At 40.3% G+C, this 18779-nt stretch overlaps 1 protein-coding gene across 18 annotated transcripts in view; it reads left to right on the top strand.

Moving 5' to 3' along the window:
* ANKS4B (ankyrin repeat and sterile alpha motif domain containing 4B) overlaps positions 1–18121 on the top strand; it is a 63684-nt gene extending 45563 nt beyond the window's left edge. For 4 of the 18 annotated variants that reach the window (XM_073792233.1, XM_073792232.1, XM_073792235.1 and 1 more), the window contains one exon: positions 15658–18121. In XM_073792233.1, coding sequence (XP_073648334.1) covers positions 15658–16732 — 1075 coding nt within the window. In that variant the 3' untranslated portion in view covers positions 16733–18121. Of the gene's footprint in view, positions 1–172; positions 359–408; positions 7287–7909; positions 7980–9655; positions 10121–15657 lie in introns of those variants that run through there. The other 14 variants (XM_073792239.1, XM_073792241.1, XM_073792240.1 and 11 more) reach the window with 10 other exon arrangements.
* The last annotated feature ends 658 nt before the right edge of the window (positions 18122–18779 follow it).

Here is an 18779-nt window from a genome sequence, read left to right as displayed (position 1 = left end):
TTAAAGTCTATTTTGTCTGATATGAATATTGCTACTCCAGCTTTCTTTTGATTTCCATTTGCATGGAATATCTTTTTCCATCCCCTCACTTTCAGTCTGTATGTGTCCCTAAGTCTGAAGTGGGTCTCTTGTAGACAGCATACATACAGGTCTTGTTTTTGTATCCATTCAGCCAGTCTATATTTTTTGGTTGGAGCATTTAATCCATTTACATCAAGATGGCGGAGTAGAAGGATTTGGATCTCACCTCCTCCCACAAATACATCTACAAATGGAACAGTTCTCACAGAACACCTGCTGAACACTAGCAGAAGACCTCAAAAACCTGAAAGGACAAGAAAGATCTCCATGTAACCAGGTAGGATGAGAGGAAAAAAAAAAAGAGGAAGTGGGAGGGAACCCGCGGCCTTGGGAGGGAGCTGAAAAAGAGGAAACGTTCCTGCACACTGTGGGAAGCTGCCTCACTGGCAGGGAGACCAGCTGTGACAGAAAGTGAGCTTCAGAGGCTCAGAGGAGAGCACCACAACTGGTTGGTGGCAGGCAGAACAGAGAGAGACTTACACAGACATTTGTGCCACCACCCTGCTCATCGTGGCCTGAGACATGAGTCCGCTGTTATGGGTGGGGCTGGGAGCCAAAACTCGGCGTTTAGAGGACAGACCCCGGGAGAGGAGTGCTGTTGGCTGCATGGAGACAGCCTGAAGGAGCTGGAGCGTGCTACAGCCGCAACGGGGGTTGTTTGTGAAAGAAACCCGGGCCACCACAGAAGTGAAGCGCCGTTGTTAAGTGGCCACAAAGGGAGGGGTGGTGCTGCCTTGGTAGCTTTTTTCTCCATGCGCCACTCCCTGCCTACAGGGGCTCAGGGAGAGCGCATCCCAGCCGCCAGCTCAGCAGGCTTCTGTGCCCCAGCTGCCACCTCGGGGCCTCCCCCCTCGGTGGCCTCCCATGCCCCAGCCGCTGCCTCGGTAGGCTCTGGGAGCAGATGCCACCAGGTTGCCCACACGCAGAGACAGGGCTGGAATCACAGCTGAGTCCCAGGGCTGGGCGGCTTAGGCAGCAAGGCTGGATGAAATCTCTCCCCGCTGGCTGCACAAGCCACGGATTTACACCTCCACGGCCGGCTTTGTAAATTCAGCGCCTGCAGGACATCTGAGTGGACAACGGGTGCTCCTGTGGCTGGGCTGGTTCTGGCTTAGCAGCTGCGGGCTTTGTGGGCACCTGCACACGGGGCCTGGGCTGGGCCAGGGTGTGAGCTGGCTCCGTAGCACTCATAGCGGGTCCAGGGGCATGCCTACTGCAGTCCTCGGGCCTGATTTCAGTGGATCTGCACTGGTTGCCTTGTAAAAACAATACCTGATAGATACCAGGGCCAATTGCTGGCACTCCCAAGGTTGAGACCTGGCCAAGGCAGTGCCAACGACAGTATACTTTGTGAGCCTACACAGCGGGTGACAGGTGACACAACAGAGCACATTCACTGGTGAACATCTATGGTGGAGGAATACTCAGTGGCTCCTCTCCCAATGGGAGAGCTCCAATCCCACCTCCCTCACACGACAGCTCGGAACCACAGCTCAGAAATGGATCTGGGGGCCTCTATTCCAATAGCTAGGGAAGAGACCTGGCCCATGACAACCACATAGCAAAGAGGAGGCCCCGCTCAATGTCCAGTGCAGGCTCTGGTCACCGCAACACTAGTCACACCTCCTATCAAGGGGATAATGGCCAGCATACACCGAGGAAAGAGGTGGCAGCCAGCCACACTAAAAACAGCCCTCGCACCAAAAAATATTAAATCCACGCAGGCTACACAAGGACACTCCCACATAAAAATAGCCCTCCAAGACCATGGTATATAATTGTTTCTCCTAAACTTATGGAGCAAGAGACATAAGTAAAATGAAGAAGCAGAGGAACCACTCCTAATGAAAAGATCAAGAGAATTTCCCTGAAAGAACAATGTAATAGACCTCTTCAGTCTAATAGACACTGACTTTGAAAAAAGAGATAATGAAAATACTGAAGGAATTGCAAATGACTATTGATAGAAATGCTGATTACTATAAAAAGGAACTAGAAACTATAAAAAGAAACCAAGAAAAATTAGAGAACTCATTTGCCGATATGAAAGCTGAGCTAAAGGCAATGAATAGCAGAATGAAAAATGCAGAAGGATGGATAAATGATCTGAAAGATAGAATAATGGAAATCACCCAATCAGAACAGCAGATAGAAAGCCAAATGAAAAAAAAAATGAAAGCAATATAGGAGACCTATGGAATAACATAAAGCGTGCCAATCTATACATAATAGGGATCCCAGAAGGAGAAGAAAGAGAAAAGGATTGAAAATGTATTTGAAGAAATTATGACTGATAACTTCCCAAACCTAACAAAGGAAACAGATATCCAGGTACGGGAAGCATAGAGGGTTAATATACTTGAATAACAGGGTAACCACAAATCAAAAACATACAGTAGATTCACAAAAACCAAAAAGAAGAGAACATAAGCATAATACAAAAGAAAATCATCCAACCAAAAAAGGGAAAAGAAAAGGAAAGGGATAAAGAAGAAATATAAAATCAATAGGAAAACAACATTTAAAATGGCAATAAATATATATCTATCAATGATTACCTTAAATATTAATGGACTAAGTGCTCCAATCAAAAGACAGAGTGGCATATTGGATAAAAAACAAGAGCTTATAATATGCTGTTACAAGACACCCACTTTAGGGCAAAGGACACGCATCAGTTGAAAGTAAGGAGGTGGAAAAAGGTATTTCATGCAAGTGGAAATGACAAGAAAGTGGGAGTTGCAATACCCCTCAAAATTAATGTTGAAAAAAAAAAGAAAAAAAAATTAATGTTGAAGCCTCCCCCGCAAAAACCAAGGTACTTCAGAATGTGATTGTGTTTGGAGCTAGGGTCTTTACAGAGGTGATTAACTTAAAATGAGGTCATTAGGGTAGGCCCTAATGCAATATGACTGGTGTCCTTATAAGAAGAAGGAATTTGGGCATAGGCATGTACAGAGGGAAGACAATGTGAAGACGCAGGGAGAAGATGACCTTTTACAAGTCAAGGACAGAGGCCGGGAACAAATCTTTCCCTCATCACCCTCAGAAGAAACCAATTCTGCCGAAACTTGGATCTCAGACTTCTAGCTTGCAGAACTCTAAGCAAAAAAAAATCTGATGTTTAAGCCACCCACTTTGAGGTACTATTTATGGCAGCCTTAGAAAACCAGTATAAACTCCCAGATTGAAATACAGCTCTGTGTGACTATAAAATATATACTCTTTTTACTGTGTTGTAAGGTATAGGATGATAAAACCCCCAGGACCAAGTTGTTGTTCTTATTATCAAAAAGAAAAATGCAGAGGAAAGAGAAGAATGTTTAAGAAAATGCAGGGTCTAGTTTCTAACTTAAGAATCTATGTTCTTAGCCATACTGTACTCTGGCTTTATTTCAGTGCAATGCTTGACATTCACATTTTCCTGTCTTCTCAGTCCAACTATCAGCTTTGAGAAAGTTGAATGGTTTTGATGGTATTTGATGGTATCTGCTTAACAGTGCTATACCACACCTCCCTTGTGGTAAATTCTGCCATCTTGAAACAAAATGGCCACTGATGTAGGTTTCCCAGTGATCATTGTTCCTGAAGTTTTTATAGGACTTAAACTTTGTGTGAGGATTTAGGTCATATGATTATGTTGATTGAGGTCTTCAATTCATAAAACCATAATTAATTAGGAAGGGGAAAAGACATAAGATAAAAGGAAATTTGTCCAGCTAACAAAGTCAGTTAATTCAAGCGTGGAATTTAAATTCATAGCCCCTGCTTAGACTATCTAATATTCACATTTTAAAGAATTTGTTTTTGGAAACCTTTATAAAACTCTCCACTGTTAAAATGTACTGCCATCTGGGGTTTAGCATTTATAAAATGTGCAGTTAAGAGATGCCAAGAGATTCCTCATGCAAACCAGATGGTATAATAACAGCTCTATTTTTCTGGCAGAAAAAAATAGGACTTTGAGTGTCTTGAAACTTATGTGAATAAATTAAGCCCAATCAATACCTCAGGGACATTACAATTTCAATACTCAACTTATCCACCTAAATATTTTCATAAATGTTTTCATTTGGAGAAGAAAAAACAAAAGGGAAGACAATGGTTCTTTTGATAGCTTCATGTTTGTGTTTAAACAATGCTTCTAAGGAAAACAACACCAATGATCTTCAGTGTGGGAAAGAAAGTCTCTGTATTTTAAGAGTTATATATGAGTGTAAATGACAAGCAGGATTGTTGAAATCTCTTTGGAATAGAAAAAGTCCACATCAAATAGGTTGAACAGTTTTATTACAGTGATAAAGAGGAAAAAATACACATGTAAGTGACATTTCTTAATAATCCATATGAGAATGTCTTTACCTCAACAGATATATTTCTCATAAACCCATTCAGCACATGCAGTGGTGTGTTAACGATGCTCGGTTCTGCTCTTGCCTGATTCCTCTAAGTTTTCTGGGTAACAACAGGGCTTTTGTAATCCCCTTTATTGTCATTTACTTTCTGCTATTGTTTTTATTTTCAATAGAATTCATAATAAGATGCTCATTAGATGAAGTAATCTTGTTAAAAGCAAATGTTCTGCTTGGATATTTTGTTTTTCCTTATTACATAAAAATGTGCTTCCCTACCATACAAGTGAATTTCCTCTGTAATTAGATGTGAGTAGCTTTGAAGAACAAATAATGTCTGCTTTTGAAAGCCAGACCTCTTGCGGTGCAGGGGGCAATCCCATTAATAAAAATACAGGTTGCACAAGCTGTTGAATTTCTTTCCCAAATAGCAGTGAATGGTTTTTCAGAACAAGGGAGAAGTTTGTTTTTCACTTTGCTGGCATCGGTTTTTCGTGGGGTAGACTGGAATTATCAACCACCACTAGTCTTTGTCCCTTCTTTTCCTCTGCCGAAGCAAGGGAACATACAGGATTCTGTTTTATAGATAGGTCAAAGCCCTGGATAAATCGTCCATCCAAGGACTACTTGGCCAGGATTGCATTCATGGTATATGGGACTCCTGTTCAGACCACTCAGCTATCAGGTAGCTGCTATTAAAGCAGGAGAGGTCACAGAATTATAAACACAACAATGAAGAGTTGAAAATGGCATTGCTCTATGGGAAAGAGGAGACCCACTGGTGAGAGAATCTCTCCAAATGCTGTCCCTGGAAGCTCGTTAACCCCGTTTTCCTATGAGTTTTTGGCAAAAAGAAGTGGTGTCTAGGCAGAAGGGGTCTCAGAGTTACATTCTTGGGGATCCTGGTAATAGGCTGAGTTTCTAGAGTTTTAGAAAAACAAAGGAGGAAATAGAGTCTACCCCTCTGAACCTAAGTAGCAACCAGAACAACACAGAAGACACTTGCAGGATGTTTCTCTAAAGTTATACTAATATTGCAGGAGTGTAGTGAGTTGAGGGCAGCAGGGTTGATTCCAACAGGATGGTTGATGAGGGCCTTAACTTGCTAGCTAATAGAACAATACAAGGGAGGGTCATCACCACTTAAATCTAATCCTCAAAATCTCTGTGTATATGGCAGGTCTTCTCTGACCTTCCAAGCGTCCAGCAGCATACTGTTGGAACAGACTCAAATACTTATTTCCATAAGAAAAAAACAGTCAAAAGTCACAATTGCCCCACAATTATCCAACCCCTCATAAGGAATTCGTGTCTACATTATACGTAAATCTGTGTTAGTTATTTTCATTAATCTTGGCCCTTACCATCTTCTACCAATTTTGCTTTCTTTGGGCTTTGGGGAATAAGGAAGTAGACCAATTATTGAGCTATAGCGCTCTCTCCCTGTCCCCTAAGCCACAATCACACTACTTCCAGTTTGTAATACCATGCTTTATAGTCTATAAGGAATTTTTTAAATCTCATTTCACCCTTATTCCTGTAAGCTTAGGTGATGATGATAGGATCATGAGCAATTTCCTCCAATTTTATCCACAAAGAAATAGAGATTCAAATAGATAGTATAACTTGTCCCAGACCATATGGACTCTAGGCCTTCTAGCTCCAAGTTCAGCCCTCTTTCTCAACCTCATCTTGAAGGGATGAAGTAAGGAGGATCTTCAGATTCATAAAGATTTGTTTCTGCTTTCCCTCTCCCTCCCCATCCATTCTTCTCTCAAGGAAAAGCCAGAGGGTGCCAATATCTTCACCATAAAAAAAAAAAAAAGCTCAGTTTTTTAACATTTCATAGGAGAGTTTAAGTCCAAGTCGTAAGTACTACTGGAGTTGAGAAACTCTTCCTTCTCCTCTTTGTCTTGCATTTCCAATTCTTATTCCCCTCCTCTATAATTGTTCTGTCCTCCTTTTCCTTTGCTTCTACCCTAATTCTTATCATTCTGCTCTTCTCATCATTGGTATCATTATCATTAATATCACCATCATCATCTCTGTCTGGCAGCAGACTCCTTGTTTGATTGGCACTTAGCATTCTATTACTGTAGAATAGAATAGAATACTGTATAATAGAACAGAGTGTTCTCTTCTATTAATCCATCTTTGAGAAGCCCTTTCTCAGGTTACGTAAGATTTTCTATTTAGAGTACATTAGTGAATGCAATTGTGTCTAAATTAAAGTGGCTCATGCAAAAATGATAGAGCAACAGTGTTACATTGTTCTCAAAGTGCCCACAATCATGTTTGGATATTTCACTTTCTCTAGGCTAAAAAAATTCCTTTTTTTTTTAACAAACAAATAATGCTGCCTTCCAGGCTTTGCTTCTACAGCTTCCACTGTTGTTCTCATAGAAACCAAAAAAAGGAACACACATTGACCTTTAGAGCTAATTATTGTGAGGAATTTGCAGATGAAAGCTTTGTACTATTTCAGAGTGGGCAGATAATTTATCTTGGACTAAAGACTTGGACAAAAAGAGATAAGAGGAATAAACAGTCACAGACTTCAAATATATACCTTCCTCACATCGATTACATGGACTATTATCCAAGCATATTAAATATTTTATAACAATATGGGAAATATTTATGATGTATTAAAGAGAAGAAAAATTACAATGCAAAATGGTAAGTATTTGATGATGAAAATGATGTAAAAGTTATATCACAAGAGAACATGTGAACAGTTAATCAGTTGTATAAGGATGATGGTTTCTAATTTTATTGCAGTGTCTTCAGAGAACATGATCTACATGAAGCCTATTATCTGATGTTTGTTGAGCCCTGCACCGGTTCTATTAAGTGGGCAATTTTTATAAATATTCTCGTGTGCTTGAAAAGAACATGCATTTTCTATTGAGTGCAGTGTTCTATATAGGATTGTTAGATAAAACTTCTTAATTGTGTTCAATTTTTTTATACCTTTCCTAATCTTTAGTCTGACTGATATATAACATTAAGGAGTTACGTTAAAATCTCCCACTATGATTGCAGATTTGTTCTTTCTCATTAAATTCTACTACTGTTTGTTTTCTCTATTTTGAGGTTATGCTATTAGGTACATACAAGTTTAGGAGCATCATATTTTCTTGATGAATTGTTCCTTTTATCATTATGTATTATCTCTCTTTATCCCTGGTAATATTTTTGGCTTAAACTATTTTTTTGTCTGATATAAATATAGCTGTACCAATTTGTTGTTGGTATTTGCTTGATATAACTTTTACATTTTTTACTTTCAATTTTTTTTGCAATTTTATATTTTAGATGTCTGTTGTAAATAAGACATACCTCAGTCTTCTAACTGGTGAATTTGATCTGTTTACATTTATTTTGATTGCAGATAAATTTGGACCATGTTTTTGGTCTTATATTGTGCTCTTTATTTACACTAATTTTTCTGTGCTTTTCCTTCTTTCTGTAAGGTGGAAGTTTAAGTTAAGGATTTGAGATCTTCTTTTCTAACACAGGCATTAAAAACTGCAAATTTCCCACGTAAGTTTTGTTTTAACTGCATCCTGTAAATTTTGCAACGTTTGCTTTCATTTTCATTAAGTTCAAAATATATCTGATAAAAATTTGTATCTAGAATATATAAAGAACTCCTATATAACTCAATAATAATAAGACAACCTAATGAAAAAATGAGTAAAGAATTTTTTTAGAAGATGTAAGAATGGTTAAATAAGCACATAAAAAAACATGCTCAACATTGTTATTCATTAGGGAGATGAAAATTTAAACCACAATCATACCACATCACACCCACTAGGATGGCTGAAAATGAAAAGACAGATAACAAATGCTGCAAGGACATGGAGAAATTTGAAGCCTCATACATTGCTGATGGAAATGAAAATCGTACAGTCACTTCGGAGAGCAGTTTGGCAATTTCTTAAAAAGTTAAATACAAATCGTCATGTAATTCAGCAATTCCATTCCTCGGTATATACCCAAGAGACATGAAAATATATGTCCACACAAAGACTTGTATGTTCATAGCAGCATTATTCATAAAAACAAAATGTGGAAACAATTCAAATGTCCATAAACTGTTGAATGAATAAAGCCAATGTGGTATATTAGTATAGTAGACACTATTCAGAAACAAAAAGGAAGGAAATATTGTTACATGCTATAAAATGGATGAACCTTAAAAAATTATTTTAAGCTGAAAAAAAGCTAGACACAAAAGACTATACATTGTATGATTCTATTTATATGAAATGCCTACAAACAGCAAATCTGTAGAGACAGAAAGCAGATTAGTAGTTTCCTGGGGCTGGGAGTAGGAATGAGGATTGACTACAAATTAGCATGAGGGTTATTTGGGGGGTTATGGATATGTTATAAAATTGGATTATGGTTGTTACCAAACAGAAGTTGGGTCTGCTCACCCTCAGTGCAGCAAAGCCAATCTACTGAAAATACAGCATTTATTGCAGGGTGCCAAGCAAGAAGAATGGGCAGCTTCTGTTCAAAAGACCCAAACTCACCAATGGCTTTCAGGGAAAGGTTTTTAAACACAGTGTAAGGGAGAGGGTTGCAGGGTGTGCGATCAGCTCATCCACAATTCTCTTATTGGTTGATGGTGAGGTAACAGGGTGATATTTTGGGAATCTCAATCATCAACCTTCTGGTTCTAACTGGTCTGGGGTCTATGTGCTGGTGGTCAGCATGCAGTTAACTTTTTTCACCTGGTGAGGGTTTTAGTATCTGCCAAACAACTCAAGGATATGGTTCAGGATATTATCTATAGTCCTTGAGAAGGAACTAAAGGCCCTTGACTTTGTTTTATGGCTAAACTTATTATTTTGTTTTGCTTGATGGTTTTTCCTTTGTTTCTGTCTTTTCTCCCTTCTCTGATTAAGTTTGCTCTTTAGAACTCGGGGAAGGCCTAGGAGCCTACAGCTTTTCTATAAACAAGAGATGGGGGACTAGGTGAGGAGGGGGTCTGTCCCTGGGAAGGCCCCACAGGGTCCTGCTTGGTTTCATGGTGATACTTACAGAACTCTAAATTTAGTAATGATCATTGAATTGTACACTTAAAATGGGTGAATTTCATAGTTTGTGAACTATACCTCAATACAGCACTTTAAAAAATAGACCTCTCCAGGGAGCTAGACTAGTTCTGAGTTGTTTTGAAATTATTTTCTACGTTCTGTGCCTAGATGACCAATATTACATTCAGGACTTGTTAAAGGACAGAAAAAAAACAGTGCCTCAAAACATTCAAGATGAACACAGCAGTCCTCGGTATTCAATGTCATGGCTATTCCAGAAAGAAAAGGTCTAAGTTCAGTGCTGTGAACCTTTCTGGCTGCCTTCCATGGAGGGAGGTTGGAATGAGCTTTGCCCTGGGCTGACACTCTTCCTTGTCACTTATTAACAAGCTTCGTGGGAAGGCTGCTTCACTGACATCCTGCTCTGCCTGGAGAGTGATATTTGACAAAGCTTTGGTGAGCAGAAAAGATGTCCACTCGCTACCACCAAGCTGCTAGTGATAGCTACCTGGAACTTCTGAAAGAGGCCACCAAGAGAGATCTGAATCTTTCTGATGAAGATGGCATGACTCCCACACTCCTGGCAGCCTACCATGGGAACCTGGAAGCCCTAGAAATAATCTGCAGCAGAGGGTAATATCAACCTGGTGGTTTTGATTGGAAACTGTTTATGGTAGGGTTTTGCAGACAGCAGCAAGAGGCAGGGAAAAAGTGAAAATACTTTGCTTTCTTTCTAGTCTGTGTAAAAAATTGTCTTTTTAGAGAAAAGGAGAAAATTCTCCAGAGATGCCCTCTTTTCACTCTGAGAACTGGCACCATGTGTTGGCTGATCCTGTATGAGCCACACACACACAGATCCTGAACTCTAAGGCACTATTATTTGCCTTGGGGGAAGATATTTTAATTCTGTGTCTTTAAAAATCTTTTCCGGGCTTCCCTGGTGGCGCAGTGGTTGAGAGTCCGCCTGCCGATGCGGGGAACACGGGTTCGTGCCCCGGTCCGGGAAGATCCCACATGCCGCGGAGCGGCTGGGACCGTGAGCTATGGCCGCTGAGCCTGCGCGTCCGGAGCCTGCGCTGCGCAACGGGAGAGGCCACAGCAGTGAGAGGCCCGCGTACCAAAAAAAAAAAAAAAAGGGTGCCATGTTTTACAGGCTTTTGGCACATATTGTGCCAGGAAATTTGAACCACTTTATGCTTCCTCCAGCATTGTTCATTTCCTCCCACTCCTGCCAAAACTGAGTAGTAGTATTCTTTTTATTTGTTGCCTATCTGATAGGCAAATAGATGGTGGTGCGTTGTTTTCACTTGCATTTATTTGATTACTAGTGAGTCTAAATATTCCTTGCTATGTAGAAAAACATTTCTTGAAAGAGTGATTTATTTTCTGAGAACAACTCCAAAAAAAATCAAATCAACTTCAAAAGGAGGAACTGAAATGGAACAGATTCTCAGAGTAATTTAATATAAGCAAATTGCCTATTTTGTGACAGTAATAGCAATCCAGCTCTAAAAATTATTGCCCAAATGTACTAATCTACAAAAAAGCAAGGGCAAAATATGATTACTTAAAATCTTTTCATTGAGTTTATCTTTTGGGAAAAAAAGGATAGGAAAAATGTCAAATCAAAATTTTATGAATTTAGCTGAAGGAAACGATATATGGAATAACATCAGTATCGGACTCAGATCATCAGATGAGTTTGTGACTATCTGGACAGGTATGTGTAATGGTTCTATCAAGAAATGTGAAGGATATCAGGGATTGAAAGACAAAGACTGATTTTAGAAGGACCCCCAACTTGTCAATAGTAAACATTTTGATTTAAGTTGTACATTAATTTGGAAAGTTGTCTGTAAACAGAATTTATTTCAAGTGGAAATAGCTTAAATGCACCAGGGAAACTCATGAATCAGCTTACTGACAGTTTCATCTTTAAATTTGGAATTTTGTGTTTCTTAAGAGAAGAACAGTCTTTGGGGTCACCTCAGATTTTCTTCATGTTCTTCCTATCTTGAAGGATCATTTAAGGTCCCTCAGGATGAGAAAATTCCACTGTTTTATGACCTGAAGCATGTAGATTTAACCCAAACTTTTTAATACCTCTAACATCCTTACCACAGTTCACTCCTCTCAATAATTTCTCTTTTAACTTACCCAATCTAATTTCAGGCAAACTTAATCCATATGTTTATGTTTACAGTAATGTCTTAGATGTTTTACAATCCCTCTTTTATGTCTTTTGAGTGTGGTGTTTGGTTAAAATAAATAAGAAGTGAAACTCCATCTTTGGGGGTGAGGTACTGTGCTCCCCTAAGATATACAACTATTTTAAGGTTGAAAGAGGTTTCCTTTGATCCGAGACAATTAAATCAGGAAAAAGGCTGTGCAACAGAACTGTGTTATTTAATATATTTGCTTTCCTTAGATTCAATTTTATTTTCTTTCCTTCCTCTTTGAACTTATTTCCCTTCCCTTATCTCTGGTCACACTGAAGTATACTCCTGGTGCCACAAATATGTAACATCACCTATATGTGCATCTGCTTACACTGTTCTCTCTGCTCAGAAGGAAGTTGCCAACTGCCAGCTTATGGCTGGATCTAGCCCACAAATGTGTTTTATTTGGACTTCACTGTATTTTTCTCTTAAATTTGAGCCAACATTTAAAAATCAAAAAGCTTCACATGAAATTCTGGATTTCTGGCTTTGTTTGGAAAATGGAAACTCTGGCAATATTGTGTCTGCTTTTATTCAAGGTAGCAATCAGCCACAGCTGATCAATGTCTATTCTTTTAGATGGAACTTGCACTTAATTATGACTTTGTTGAAAGAACAAACCTGGCCCCATTAAGTTACTTACATTACATTCCTGGCTTCTTTAGGTTGAGTTTGAGACATCTCCTATGAGATATGGATGATATAAAGGACAAAAGACACAAAGGACAAAAGACACAGGTTTTGCCCTCTGAGACATATTATCTAGTTGGGGGGCAGGGCATATTTGACAAATTACGACTATAAGTGTTAAAAAGCCACAAGAGTCATCGCAGTGCTGCAGGAATTTACTAGATGGGTGTGAGAAAAAAATAAATATGTGAAATTAAGGATTTTGAGTTTAGAGACAAGGGAAATGGTAACAGGTAAAGTTTATTGAGTATTCATTCTGTACCAAGCACGTTTCTAATGCTGTATGTATGTTGACTGATTCACGTAATAGTTGTATGAGTAGGTGATATTATCCTAAATTTATAGATGAGGACACTGAGTCCTAGAAAAGTTGAACTTGAGGCCTCACAGCAGGTAAAAGGGAAAAGCTGAGGTGAGTTAACATAAGACCATATTGTGTTGGAGACCAGTAGACTTGGAGGCAGGCCTGATCCAAAGTGTATTGCCCGTGTACTGGTGGGAAAATCAATTACATGCTTGGAGTCTTATTTTACCCCTCTGATAATTATTCTTTTCTTCCTTCTCTAAGAGAAAGATTGTGCTTGTTGGTGGTGGGGTGGGGGGCAGAGAATGTGTAAGTGCTTTGTAACCAAAATGCATGAAGAAGCCAAGGATTCCCATGGAGGAATTACAAATCTGATTCACCAAATTATAGGACACTGGTTGGGTCACCTTAACTAGTACAGCTCTCAACCTGCAGTGAGCCTAACCTGGGGATCTTGTTAAACTTCAGTTTCTGATTCAGGAGGTCTGGGATGCGGTCCAAGATTCTGCAGTTCTAACAACTTGCAGGTGATGTTACTGCTGCTGCTGCTGCTGGTCCAGGGACCAAATTTAAGGGGCAAGGAATGGAAGGGCCACAGTGCATTAACATGCCAGTCGCAAGGGCATGGACCTTCTCTCCTGTTTCCACCTGATACTTACCAGGAATGTTAAGAGGCCTTCTCAGGCTCTCTCTCCTGCCATCCCATGGGGCCAGCCTGGCCAAAGTTTACTGAGATCCTGATTTTGGAGTCTAGACTAGGGCAAAGGAAGAGGCCCTTTAGTACCTGTATTATCAGAGTTCTCAACAGTGGCTTGGGGTCAGAGCCACAGTTGATAAGTTATTACTTTACTTTTCATTTGTGCCTATTTGTAACTCAAGGCCTTACAGGAGAAGGGCAAGGGGTGGGGGTTAGAGCCTGGGGCAGGATTCCAGTAGATATTCATTCCTCAAATCTTTTTTATCTACCATGTACCCGATTCTGTGTCAGGCATGGGGTCCCTGGCCATAATGCTATCTAATAATGCCCCCAATTCTACCTTAAACCATTGCAGAACTACTCATAATTATGTGGAAATAAACTGAGGAATCAGTAGACTCTTTGTACAAATATTAGTTGTATTAGACACTGTTTGCTTCCTGCCCAGTATCCATTCTTCTCTTCTTTTTTTTTTTTTTTTGGAATACATTTTTTTTTAATTAATTTATTTATTTTTGGCTGTGTTGGGTCTTCGTCGCGGGCTTTCTTTAGTTGCGGTGAGCGGGGCTACTCTTCGTTGCGGTGCGCAGGCTTCTCATTGTCGTGGCTTCTCTTGTTGTGGAGCACGGGCTCTAGGCATGCAGGCTTCAGTAGTTGTAGCACGCGGGCTCAGTAGTTGTGGCTTGCAGGCTCTAGAGCTCAGGCTCAGTAGTTGTGGCGCACGGGCTTAGTTGCTCCGCGGCCTGTGGGATCTTCCCAGGCCAGGGCTCAAATCCATGTCCCTTGCATTGGCAGGCAGATTCTTAACCACTGCACCACCAGGGAAGCCCCATTCTTCTCTTCTTTCTTGCTGATGGGGAACCAGTTTTGTTCAGTTTTCACTTCCCTACCTGTGACTCAGAGGAGGATAGCAGTGGTGTACTGGAACTGGAACTGAGCAAGTGGGCTCGTTGCCCACTGTGCAATGGAAAGACCAAGGCAATGGTCTTTTGCAGAGAGAAAAGGCTTTATTGCGGGGTTGAAAACAAGGAGACAAGAGGCACTGCTTTAGATCTGGCTCCTTGACTGGCATTTGAATGGAGTATTTATCTTGAAAGTAGGGAACAAGAGGGGGAGGGTGCTCAGAAATGATTGATGGAAAGTAAGTGCAAGTTTCAACGTAAGTTTCGAGAGTTCACGGGTTCCCTGCACAGGCCAGACAATCCTTCATGCCTCTTCATGCGTTGCATGTACAATTTCAGAGGTGGAGGAGTCCAGTACATAACATGCAGTGGATTTTCAGCCTGCGGCATTCAGAGTGTGCTCTCAGTCATTCTAGTCCCTCAGTGCGCCCGTGTGATGCTCATGCTCAATTGGAGGGGCTGTCAGCAAGTTGTTTGCATATCTGTGGTTTCCCTGATACTCTGCGAAACAAGCTTGGTGTCCTCCCTGTTACGATTTTTGTTTTATCTGTTTCTACCTTAGGGACCAAGATCCTTTAAGGTACAAGGTATAGTTTCAGAACCAGCTCTTACCAGCTCAGGAGAGACGACTGCTAAATTTTAGGAAGTTTGAATCAGATAAACAATCCATTATTAAAAATAAAATTATATAAACTTAAAATTTAATAAACTATATTAAAAAGGTAATACTCAAAACTTACTACTTTCTAATTATTTTACCACATTTTACTGTTATCTTTGCTCTTAAGATTACGCACATCTATTAAATATCTATGTGGTGGGAATAATTTATACTCAATTGACTGTGCACCTCTTCCAAATTCTGTGTCCACTAATGTCACATTAGGAGCTTGAAATGTGCTATGGTGGTGTGTTTACATCACAGAAATTGGCACATGCTGTATAAATCAGAGCTTGATTTTTTTCCTGGGTGAGCTGGTTGTTAACACTTACCAGCACACCACGGGGTAATCCTATACAGGGGAAAAATCTAATTGATTTAAGATAAACAAGGTAGCTCTATTTCCTTTCCCTTAGGCACGTGGCCCAATTCTGGCCAATGAGACAAGAAAGTTGCTCATGTTGGGAGTTTCTTAGAAAGCTTTTCTTGCTTCTAACGAGGAGATACAGGGTAGATATGGGCTCTTTCTGTTTCTGGCCATGTGATGTCTGGATGTGACATACGTGGACCTTCAGAAGTTATCTTGTAACAGTGTCAAGGCAGGATTAACATGCATTTTGTTCTTTTAGTTTTTATTTTTTAGACCTCATGTTCAGAGAAAAGAATTAGCATGTATTTTTTATATTTTCTCTTCTAGAGGGGATCCTGATAGATGTGACATCTGGGGAAATACTCCTTTACATTATGCAGCCTCCAATGGCCATGCCCACTGTGTCTCATTCCTGATCAACTTTGGAGCCAACATCTTTGCCCTGGACAACGATTTACAGTCTCCACTGGACGCTGCTGCCAGCAGAGAGCAGAGTGAATGTGTTGGTCTCTTGGATAATGCTGCCACCGCCCAGAACATCATGAACCCCAAGAAGGTCACCAGGCTGAAGGAGCAGGCTCAGAAGAATGCCAGGAGGCAGATCAAAGAGTGTGAGAGGCTCCAGGAGAAGCACCAACATAAGATGGCCCGCACCTACAACAAGGAGGAATCTGGGACTCTTTCTTCTTCCAAGGGCACTTTCTCCAGGTCATCCCTTTCCAATGTTTCTGCTTCCAACACATTTGGGTCACTGTCTAAGGGCATTAAAGACACCTTTAAATTAAAGTTCAAGAAGAACAAAGATACAGCAGAGCCGTTAGGGAAGGAGAGAACAAGTGGGCCAAAGAATGTGATGGAAGTGTTCAGAGAGGAGGACGAAGACCCCTTCTCAGGGGACTTCAAAGAGAAGCTCCAGTTCTCAGTAAAGGCGGACAGCTGTGTGCAACACGAATCCATTCTCAACCGTCCAGGTCTAGGAAATGTTGTTTTTAGAAGGAACAGAATATTGAGCCCTGAAGACATCTCAGACAGCAAGAGGGAGTTGGGGTTGAAAATGCCCAGTGAATTGTTTCAGAGACAAGGAGGACCTGAGGCTGATGAAGAGGGAGCGGAAAACCACCATGAAGATGATCTGCCTTGGGATGAGGATGAAGTGGAATGGGAGGAAGATGTGGTTGATGCTACTCCCCTGGAAGTGTTCTTGCAGTCCCACTACCTGGAAGAATTCCTTCCTATTTTCATGAGAGAGCAGATTGATCTGGAAGCTCTGCTGCTTTGCTCTGATGAGGACCTTCAGAGCATACAGATGCAGCTGGGTCCCAGGAAGAAAGTCCTTAGTGCCATAAACAGAAGGAAGCAGGTGCTACAACAGCCTGGGCAGTTGGTCGACACCAGCCTCTGATGGAGTGTTGGGTCAACTGGGTGAGTCTGCAGCAGTGGCGTGATGCTGTGGCCCACTGGAAACATTTCAGGCATTACCCACTCTCTACCCAGTACCAGACTACTGGGTTTCTAGGGTTTTGGAGGTGTCCATCTAAGAGGCCCAAATTCTACTCTGAGAAATACTCTATACCTGTCCACATAAACCGCTAATGAGAAACTCAAGGAGACCTGGGAATAAGAAAATGACATTTCTCTTCAATTATCTTTTTGATATTTTTGAATACAGAAAGGATTAAATGGATGACAGAGAAGGGAAAAAACTTTCTTCACTTTCCTAACTCTGGATTTAAAATTATAATCTCTCATCACATTAGCTGTTGCTTAATTTCTGATCCTCATAGCTAGGGATTCGAACTCCAGTTCTGTCCTTAGCTCTATGACTTTACCTGTTGGTGGAGACTAAAGTTCCTCCATTGGCCCGTGGCGTGATGCCCAACTTAAATGTGTCTAACCCTTCAACAGATGTTTACACGTTTACAAGTAATAGAAATGGGTCTATAGTACTCCTGCCTGGGAACAGAGAGAGGATGGCAGGTAGAGAGAGAGAAGAAAGAAACAGAATGTAGGGTACCTGTATGGACTGAATTTGCTCCCTCCAAAATTCTTATGTTGAAACCGTAATCCCTAATGTGACTGTATTTGAAGATATGACCTTTATTAAAGAGCTGATTAAGGTTAAATGAGGTCATAAAGGTGAGGCCCTAATTCCATATGACTGTTGTCCTTTGAAGAGGTAGAGACACTGGAGATGTGCACACACACAGAATAGGCTATGTGAAGACACAGCAAGAAGGCAGCCATCGGAAAGCCAAGGAGGAAAGCCTCAGGAGACATCAAACCTTCTATCACCTTGATCTTGGACTTCCAGCCTCCAGACCTATAAGAAAATAAATTTCTGTCGTTTAAGCCACACAGTCTGTGGTATTTTGTTATGGCAGCCCTAGCAGACTAATACAGTGCTTAAGCAAGAGAGTCAGGGAGGAGAGAAAGAAGGATACAGAAAAGAACTCTGGCTTGTTAGATGATGTTTCCTAAGGGTAAGTGCCTCCTGAAACTTAAAAAAAAAAAAAAAGGAAAAAGAAATCTAGGTTCTCTGTAGGGAAAATTCAATTGTAAAAGTAAATTTTACCTTTTATGCTTATTATATACATATCTTTTATTTACTGTTGTCTATCACCATTTCTGCACGTCTGAATACATGTAGGTTCTACAATATAAACTGTCAACACTAATACTGCTGCTGATGTTATTTAAATGGAAATCCCAAATTTAAGTTGAAACGCTACTTGAATAGCTAAGCTTCACTGGATTTTTATAGCCAGCCTTGCAATAAATGGAATTTACCATTGATTATGTGTATAATATAGAAAAAGCTTCAGCATGCTTCCTGATTCACAGCTGTCTGTGTTACTTTAAGAGGCACCATGGAGGATACAGATGCTTAAATCTGATGAACAACTGGCACATTCTTCCTCAATGAATGGATCAAAAAGGTTGTCAGTCATTGAATAAATATGCTACACTAGGGGATGATTATGTTCACAAATACTGCATTTCATTGTTCTGGAGTAAACTGCAGTTGTACATGAAATAATGTACATGAAAGCAGTAGTCACACAGAAGGCACTCAGAAAAAGTTTGTAGTGTCTCAGTCTTTCTCTATTAGTATGTCCTTATTGTAGATGCCAGGATCCTCTCTCCAAGTAACCCCCAGAATCTGCCTAATGAGACACTCATTGCTAGGATATAGGAGAAGTATAAGCCCCTAGGAAAGTACTACTGTTAATGAAAAGGATGCTTTCCAGCAGTGCTTTGTACATCATTGTCAGAGGTAAAAATAATATAGAAAGCCTGACAATGTATTCTAGCAAATGAGAGGTAGCATAAAGAATTTTGAACTGGCAACCAGCAATGCTACTTGGAAGATGATAGAATAGTAAATGGAAAGGTACTCTTAGGGAAAATAAGAAAAGACAGGCCAGCAAAAACGTTACTGGAATTCAGCA

Source organism: Tursiops truncatus, chromosome 15 (genome assembly GCF_011762595.2).
Source record: "Tursiops truncatus isolate mTurTru1 chromosome 15, mTurTru1.mat.Y, whole genome shotgun sequence".
NCBI lineage: Eukaryota > Metazoa > Chordata > Mammalia > Artiodactyla > Delphinidae > Tursiops > Tursiops truncatus.
The sequence above is the reverse complement of the archived record's forward strand: the minus strand, read 5'-3'. Positions and strand labels throughout refer to the sequence as shown.